At 39.9% G+C, this 8,989-nt stretch overlaps 1 protein-coding gene across 1 annotated transcript; it reads left to right on the plus strand.

The window, feature by feature from the left end:
• Positions 1–1,745: 1,745 nt before the first annotated feature.
• Positions 1,746–6,383, plus strand: LOC115677640 (protein ACCELERATED CELL DEATH 6-like). Its single transcript, XM_030600829.2, has 3 exons — positions 1,746–2,564; positions 3,170–3,705; positions 5,397–6,383. The coding sequence occupies exons 1-3, from the start codon at positions 1,826–1,828 to the stop codon at positions 6,189–6,191; spliced, it is 2,070 nt and encodes a 689-aa protein (XP_030456689.2). The 5' UTR covers positions 1,746–1,825; the 3' UTR covers positions 6,192–6,383.
• The last annotated feature ends 2,606 nt before the right edge of the window (positions 6,384–8,989 follow it).

Here is an 8,989-nt window from a genome sequence, read left to right on the forward strand (position 1 = left end):
GAATATTGGGTACCTGTTGTTAGACCAAATAGATTGCTTTATCAAATAGGTGGGGTAGCAAAAATATAGCCGAAAAGGTTATTTTAATAGCGGCAAAATGCCCATACGATCTCAATTGTAGCAAACATTCAGAAGAACAAGACATCAGAATAAATACATAACAAAGAGAAACAAAAATATACTTTTTGTGGATCGGATATTAAGGTCATCCCTTGTCTTTGCTTTCAATTCCATTACCATATCACGCATTAGATTACACAGAAACCATGACCAAGAATCCTTTGTCGACCTGCACATTTTCCACCGGCATATGTTGACTTTTTTATTTATTTCATTGCGAAAGTGCTGACACAAAACTAATGTCTTGCATGAACTATTCAATCATGTTTGATTACTAAACAATTAATGTTCCGCTATCCAACATCTAATCTAATTATTTTCATTAAATCCCAATATTTTTTAATTTAATAGAAGATAATTCAAAAGTTATTATCATCATTGTTCATTGTAAGCAAGTGACATGGATTTATTACCAGCGTGAAATTGCCATGTCAAATCTCTAATGGCAACTTTGGACGACAAGTTAACAGGAGAAATATTTGAGATTCAAATAAAAGTTTGTGATTTTTTATGAGGTAAAAAAAGTTCAAAATAGAATTGATACTTGACCCAAAGTTGATGGTTTTTTAGGAAATTAGACCCACTCAACTATTCCAAAACTTTCCCGAATTCTTATTTGACTTTCCTTTTCTCTTCACAATATTTCACTTTTGCTTATGACTTTACGATTTCCACTTTTCCTTTCGCTATGTGTCCTGTGAATACGATTTCCATGTTTTCATAAATGTTATGATTTGAGTGTCATTAGATTTTAGCAGGTTGTGACTTCCAAGTTCCAGTTTAAATTCAATTTTCATTTTCCATTACAACACTATAATGTCGGTTTCATGCTTTAATTTTCTTTAATTTCAGAGGCAGTGGCGGCACCTCTTTATAGAGAGTGGGGGCAGTTGTCTCTAGTCAAATTGCAGATCTTTTTATTATTAGCGTAATTAACTCTAAGCATAGGTTGATAACCCCACTAATTTCTATTTTTTGACCCCACTAATCAAATTTTTTGAACAACAAAATTAGCCTCGCTGAAACTTTAGAAACCCAAGTTACAATGAAAAAGGTCAAACTTAAAAACCAACTCGATATATTCAAATTACTTTGATAAAAATAAATATATTAAAACTTAAAATTTTATTTGGCAAAATATCATTTTTGCATGACTGTGATTTTGGTTCTCATTAGCATTGAACTAATGTTACAACACCTTCAAATGAGCTAAATTTGAAGAATATTTTGTATGTTAAATGCATAAGAAAAATCTACATAGTTCAATGCATTACTTTTCGCATATTACGTACCATCGCTGCATTGAAAATTGAAGCATTTCTCATCATGTAGGTTTAACTAGTGTCCCGAAATTACTCAAAAAAAAAATTAAATTTTCGTCAGCTTTGGATGACTGATGTCAATAATGTAATTATTGACCTGCGTAAAATTTAGATTATCACCTTTTGCAATTTCGCAGGACCAACAATTTCAGGAATTACTTGCGTAATATAGTCTGCACAGACAATGTTCTTAATATAAATACAGTACGAAGTTCGAGAATTGCTCTTGGCCACATGATATGCACCGACAGCTAGAGAAGAAAAAATTTAACTGTCCAAGTTGTGGCTGTGCAATTAATCTTGGAGAAGAGACCGCAAAAGAGTTCAACGAGCCTATCGTCTAACTTTGGAGGAGACAGATATTCGAATTTCAGAGTCTAAAGATGGATCCCGATAGTGTGCGCATAACTATCGAAGATAATGAAATCTGGGAGCAGAGAAAGACCAGATTGAAAGCACTAGAGCCGGGAAACGAACCACACACCCAAGTAGAATTCAGTTATTTGACCAAAAAAAAAAGAGTAGAACTCAATTGTCGTGTTTATCCGCTGCTACAAGCCGCCACGAAAAAAGGCGACGTCGACGAGTTCATCGAAGCCCTCGAAAAGTATTCGGCAGAAGAGAGGGTCTCTTTGTCCGACATTATCGGCATACAGGGCCCTTCCGGGAACTCATTGCTCCACGTCGCAGCGGGTATCGAGAACACCGACATCCTTCGAGCCCTTCTTGAGGTCATCCACGACAAGCAGCTCGCCACCGTGTGCAACTACCAGAAGGACACCCCGCTTCACGTCGCGGCAAGAGCTGGCAGGATCCACACGGCCAAGCTCCTCCACGGCTGCGGTATGATTGTGGCCATGGTGAACGACGCGGGAAACACCGCGTTGCATGAGGCTGTGAAGAACGGTCACTACGATTTGACCAGTATGCTCCTGTCTGAACGCCCATCATTGGTGTATAAGAAGAACAAGGAGAGCAAGTCCCCGCTGTACTTGGCAGTCGAGATGGGGGACTTGATGATTCTCAGGCTTTTGATGGCAGCGATGCAAGAGCATGAACTCCTTCCGTCCCTGATGGAAGGCATGTCGCCGGTTCACGGAGCCGTGATTTACCGAAGGATAGGTCAGTGATTATACTTATGGCTCTCACTTGGGTAAATTTATCGGTGAGACCATAAACATTTATGTGTCTACTTTGGATTCATACGAGCCGTTGAACCTGCAAGTCTCATTCATAAAGCAGCTGACCTCACATTTTTTTGTTTTTCTGCTAGAACGGTTTAACCTTTTATAGAGCCTGCGTCAATTAAAAATGTCCTATAAATTTTGGCCCTGAAGAAGGCAAATACGATATGTTTGGACTTGGGTCTTGGCGTGACTTACCCCCTGAAGAATGTCATCAGTCTAATACTTCAGTAGTCAATACCCATAGTATAAGCCATTGTTGACACTACACTACTTATATTACTGTCCAAAGACCTTTTGTAAAACAGGAAAACACTCGTTTCATGGCTGCCCTAGATTTCTCCAATGTGGTAAACTACTTCCTGGAAATAGTCTCTATGCTTTGAAGCATTCTCCAAAGTCTTTACTAGATTATCCCTCAAAAGTTTAGATTTCAATATGTATATGATTGAATATCGCAATTTTGTTTAGAGTGGGAAGTACCCAGACCCCCTGGTCATAAGCATGACATATTCATTCATTTCCTGCTCTCCAATGATGTAGTTCTGCTGAAAGAGATGTTAAGGCGGCAGAAAGAGCTAGCTTATTTAAGAGATGCTGGAGATCGTACTCCCCTCCATTTTGCAGCATACGCTAATTACGTCTCGGGAGTCAAATTTTTGGTCAAAGAGTTCTCTTGGAGCGCATTTGAGGGCGACGATCAGGGCTATCTTCCGATCCACGTCGCATGTAAAATGGGTCATCTCGAAACAATCAAGGAGCTGCTTCAACATTGGCCAAATCCAGAAGAGTTGGTAAATTTTGAGGGGCAAAATATACTTCACGTTGCGGCAAAATATGGAATGGCCTCGGTAGTGAAGTACATACTCGGCGATCCCGAGCTTGAGAAGCTTGTAAATGCGAAAGACTGGGAAGGAAATACGCCTCTTCATGTGGCCACTTTGCATTGGCAACCCGAGGTTCTGTTCTCTCTCACCCATAACAACAAAGTCAATCTGGAGCTTAAAAACAACAGCAACTTGACTGCTCTCGACATTGTGGATGAGCAACTGAAAACAGTCGATGCTCCACTTCGCAAGGTGATGATCTCTACAAAATTAATTAACAAATTATTTCACTCTTATTTTGGCCACTTCCTTTCTGGGAGAGGTGAAAGGAATTAAGGCTAAGTTTATTTCGCGAAAAATTTGACATTTCGAAAAAAGGTTTTTCAAGAAATCATTTTTTAGGAAAATGATAATATTTTCTGGTGTTTGACTGAAATTTGAAAATAAACTGGAAATAATTTTCCGTCATTTGAAAAGGAAACTTGCTTTTATTTTCCTAAAGAGACATACCCTATTTGCGTTATTTAAGGGCTACACTTGCTATATCATCAAATTTTAAAAAAAGTTTAATCAAATTAAATTTCATAATATAAATACTTTTATAGATTGTAGACAATTTACATTTTTTCTCTTACGGAATCTAGGCTCGGGTGCTTAGGTCCAAGACCCAACCTTGGGTCCTGACACTGGGGTCCTAGACCTAGTCACAGATGAACTGGACTTGGCAGTCAAGGTCCCGAGTACTTGGGCATGACCGTCGAAAACTCGAATACGAGGGCCAACCAAGGACTTGGCCCCGGCATTGAGGGACCTTGGCCTTACTGTAGGGGTCCTAGACTCAAGTGACAAGGAACTCGGCTTGGGCATCAAGGACTAGGCCCCATTCTTAGGGGACTCACGCCCGACTGCCGAGGTCCTGGTCGTAGGAGCCGGATTTCTCGTGCCTAGCCACTGGGAACCCGAGCACGAGCACCGAAGACTTCGGCACAAGAGCTGAGTCTTGGAGTTTTGGGCTTAGCCTCTGTGGACCTAGGCCCAACCATTGAGGAACAGAGCCCAACCTCGATGGACTCGAGCCTAGGTGCCAGTGACTCGAGTGTGAGAGCTGGGTACTCGCACATGGCCGCTAGGGTCCCAGGGTCTCACGTCTAGCCTTGAGAGACCCCAACCCAACCTTGAGAGACCCAGTCCCGGCCTCTATGGACTTAGGCCCAACCTCGATGCATCAATGTCTTGGGTGCAGGAGCTAGGTACACAGCCATATCCACTAGGAACCTAAGCACAACCACCAGGGTCTTAGCCACAGCCTTGAGGGACCTAGGCCCCACCTCAATAAACTTGAGCCTGGGCGCCAGGGACTTGGGCATAGGAATTGGGTACCCGGGCACGGGCACTTGTGTCCTGGGCCTAGCCTTTATGGACTCGAGCCTGGCCTTTATGGACTCAGGCCTGGCCTCTAGGACTTGGGCCCAACCTCTGGGACTTGGGCCCAGCTGCCAAGGATTCGGGAACAATCATCGGGGTTATTGTGCCCAGGTGCTGAGGTCTCTAGTCCAAACACTGATGTCCAATCATATTTTGGAAAATAATTTTCGATTTTTAAAAGAGGAAATCATTTTCTTGAATTTAAGCATAGATTTTCATTGACTATAAAAAGATTTTTTGCTAACTCATTTTCCAAAGCAATCCAAAACACCGGAAAATGATTTTTGACAGAAAATTTTCCGCGAAACAATCAAAGTTTAAAGTTTAGTTTGACCTGTTCAACTTCCCTGAAAGTAACCAAGTGGAATTAAGTTTCTACAGTAAGCTCATAAAAGATTGCATTTGCAAGTCTTTGTATCGCTTGAGATGGTTTCATTTTTTAGTATTCTAACTCTTTGATTGTTAGTTCATCTTACATGGAAAATAATGGTCTTTTTATTTCTATTACGCTTAATCAGAGCTTAACACGAATAATCTTAGTATCTGCTGGAGCACCCATAAGCAAAGACAAAGCAATTTGCCAGCCAGAAGGCTTAGTTCGGGGGGAAGATCCAGAGCCTCCACGTTTGGATAGACTAGAAAAAGCATCCGATGCCCGTATGCTTGCGGCAACTCTCATTGCCGCTATGACATTCGCCGCTGGCCTTTCCGTTCCTGGAGGATATAATGGCTCTGAACCAGATGCGAGAATCGCTACGCTGTTGAACAAACCCATGTACGATGTCTTCGTGATCTGCAACACAGTTGCCATGTACAGCTCGATAATTGCAGTTGTGATCCTTCTTTGGTCGCAGATCAATGATTGGCATGCAATGCATCGTGCCCTTGGAATGGCAGAGCTACTTCTGCTCATAGCTCTTGCCACAATGTCCGTGGCCTTCATGACAGGGGTCTACGTGACCATAAGCAAACGCACTTGCATCGCTGTTGTCGCCATGATCGTCGGAATGACTGCCCTCTTCATTATCTCGAGTCTTTACATTGCCATGTTCTTTCCGCTTGGTTATAGTTCTCCTCTTATCCGGCCCTTCACCAACTGCATCATTAGAGCTGGTGTATTAATTTCAAGAAGTGGGACAAAAGGAAGGGCAGACAATAAGCCGGGGCTGCCTGAGGACGCTCTCAGATCCTCTGGGCTTGTGTTTACAGAAAAGGCAGAAGAAACGACGATGATGAAAAGTCGCGACCCTGAGCAAGACTTTGAGAGCAGAACTCGTTGGAGGAAGAGAAGAAAAAGGGGACTGAAAAACTGAGCGAACGTAAAAAATAAAATTTGGCGTATCCATGCAGAGATTTCATGCTCTACTGTAAAAAACATGAGTCGTGGGACTAGTATTGGGTGTGATAACAAATTCCATTTCCATATAAATTTTACTTCTCCTTTTCTATGAAATAAATGATCTTAAAAAGATGAACATTCAATGAAAACATGCCACTTTCCTTTATGTTCCTTTCGTTTTAATTAATTAGGTGCCTCATGTTTTCATAGGCATGAAATCTGTTCCTTTGATTTCTTCTATTATGTACTGTCAAGTATATATTATAGAAGAAAATCAATCACCAGCTATGACAATTTTTCCTATAATCTGGAAAATTGAGTTATACTGTGCTATACATAAAACAAATCTAAAGACGACTTTATCCCTCCAAATTTTAACCAAAAGAAAAGGCTAATTACGATAGATGCCAATTGAAGGTGACATCCTAATAAACTTTGTTCTGTATGTATATAAAATTTCCACATGAAATGGTTAAAAACTATTGGTTACTGTAAATATTATAAATATCTGAAGGTGTGAAATTTCTGTTCAAGAATTTCATCTGGCACATGTTTCTTAAGTGGCCCTATGTAGATCAATGTATGTAGTAGATTGGAGCCTGTAAATAGATCATCGGAAAGAAAGACTGAGATGTAAGACACAGAGCCAAAATTTGAGCTTCTCTTAAGGCTAGCGAGCTTCAGAATAGAGAGAAAAGAGAGAGAGTTCGCTCATCTACGACGGAGAAAAATAAAAGATATATCGTATTGCCACCACCACGTTTCAGCGCTCAATAAGTGGTATCAAAGCAATGCTTCCATACTTAACAAGTGGTATTAGAGTGAGACGGTTAGGGATCGGTTTGTTGGAGCCCAGTCGAACGGGATCGACTTTAAAAAAGTGCATAGGTGCACGGTCCAGGACTGTGAAGTTGATCGGACTAGGACAAGACTTACTTGGAAAAAGCAAGGCATCACTAAGTCACCATGGCGGATATTGCTACTTCAACTAGCAGTGTCGAGAACCTCAACAACACTAATTACAACAATTGAAGCATTCGCGTTGAGCTACTTTTGCTTGGCCGGGATTTATGGGACATTGATAGAGGAGGTGACACCACACCTCCAAACGGCGGCGCTGAACTCAAGAAATGGAAGGTGAAATCCGGCAAAACCATGTTTCTGTTCGCAGCTATAGTTGATGATGAGTTGCTGCAACACATCAAGGATGCAAAGACACCCAAGGAAGCCTGGGACACTCTGGCCTCTTTCTTTGCAAAGACGAATGACATAAAGCTGGAGAAGCTGGAGAATGACCTTCCATCTATTGCTCAACCGGATCTGGACGTGAGTCTGATATTTTGCAAAGGTAAATGATCTTTGCGGCGGAACTATAAAGCTGTATCCTCAAAATCCTATCACAGAGGCAAGGACGAGGAAGATCATTGAGTGTAATAGTAAAATGTCAATACAAATATATATATATATATATAAAATCCCAATAAAATTGGTATGATATAAGGTATAACTACTACGTTAAGTGAAACTATACATAATTCACTGGTAATATAGTCTAACATAATATAATATAATATAATAATTGAGTGTAACTTATTCATAGTTATGTTGTTTTATTTCCTATTTCTCGATCCATTTAAAATAAATTTGGAATGAAATTCTTTTTTTTTTTCAATCCACGGCCTGATTGGCTTTCCTGGGCTCAAAGATGACCGAGACTCCACTGAGACCCATAAGAATGAAATTAAACTCATGAAACAAAAAAAGCACATTTATTAATTTATTGTTTATGCATTTGCTCTTACTTTTGATATCCATAAATTATAACCTAGCGATTCACCTCCAATAAAGATAAAGAAAGATAGTTTTGAGTTTTACCTTATACTAAATTTCATCCAAAGAATATGGCACCGGATAAGGACATCGGTATGCTAAAATGAGGATAAACTTAAATTTGCAATTACCTTAATGGTTTTCAAACTCTTCTTCTAATTTTTCAAATCAAATATCAATTTTAATTGCACTTTAAGTTTAACTTACTTTTTGCCGTTTGTACATTTATTTTTTAGCATGTTCCTTTTTTGTATGTTTATCTTTATAAAAAATTTATTATACACAAATATAGGTCTAACACATTCATTGAAATGACCAGTGACGATAATTATATGCTATCACAGATTAAAAAATATCATGTAAAATGCCAATATGTGCAGATTTGGGCAGGCTTGGTAACTGGTTTCCCTATAAGCCTCCTGCATAGCTTAATTTGACTTATAATATCCTTATCTTCCTCCAACAATTGAATAATGCAAATCTTTTCCCGCAACGTCCAATTGGTCATGCCATTCTCGTATATAGAATCGGTTGATACGATAAGAATGACTAAATTTCTTTTTGTCTCCCTAATATCATCTTATAGATATGGTTAAACTGGGGTCTTCCAAAGAAAGAGACTCTCAACACATCTTGGGATTGACCTAGTGGCAAGAGCGTGTTCATACTTTCAACTCGATAGTTATGGTGCTATTCCCAGAACTCATATTTATGTGGGAAGCCATGACATGGGTTGTTCTACTCCTAGGTTATAAAAAGGAAAGTGACTCCTAATTCGGCGAATGGCTCTTCAAATCTCACTCTCATTTTTTCATGGATAATGCACGGATTTTCGCTTTCAAATTGACCTCACTTCGCTTCGGTTCGAGGATTTCCGATGCTCGACACAACGGCAATACAACCTCCGACTAAGTTCTATAAACGGGATTATATGAGGAAGGA

This window comes from Syzygium oleosum, unplaced genomic scaffold, assembly GCF_021117445.2.
Source record: "Syzygium oleosum isolate NSW1041296 unplaced genomic scaffold, Sole_v2.1 Sole_v2.01, whole genome shotgun sequence".
Taxonomy (NCBI): Eukaryota; Viridiplantae; Streptophyta; class Magnoliopsida; order Myrtales; family Myrtaceae; genus Syzygium; species Syzygium oleosum.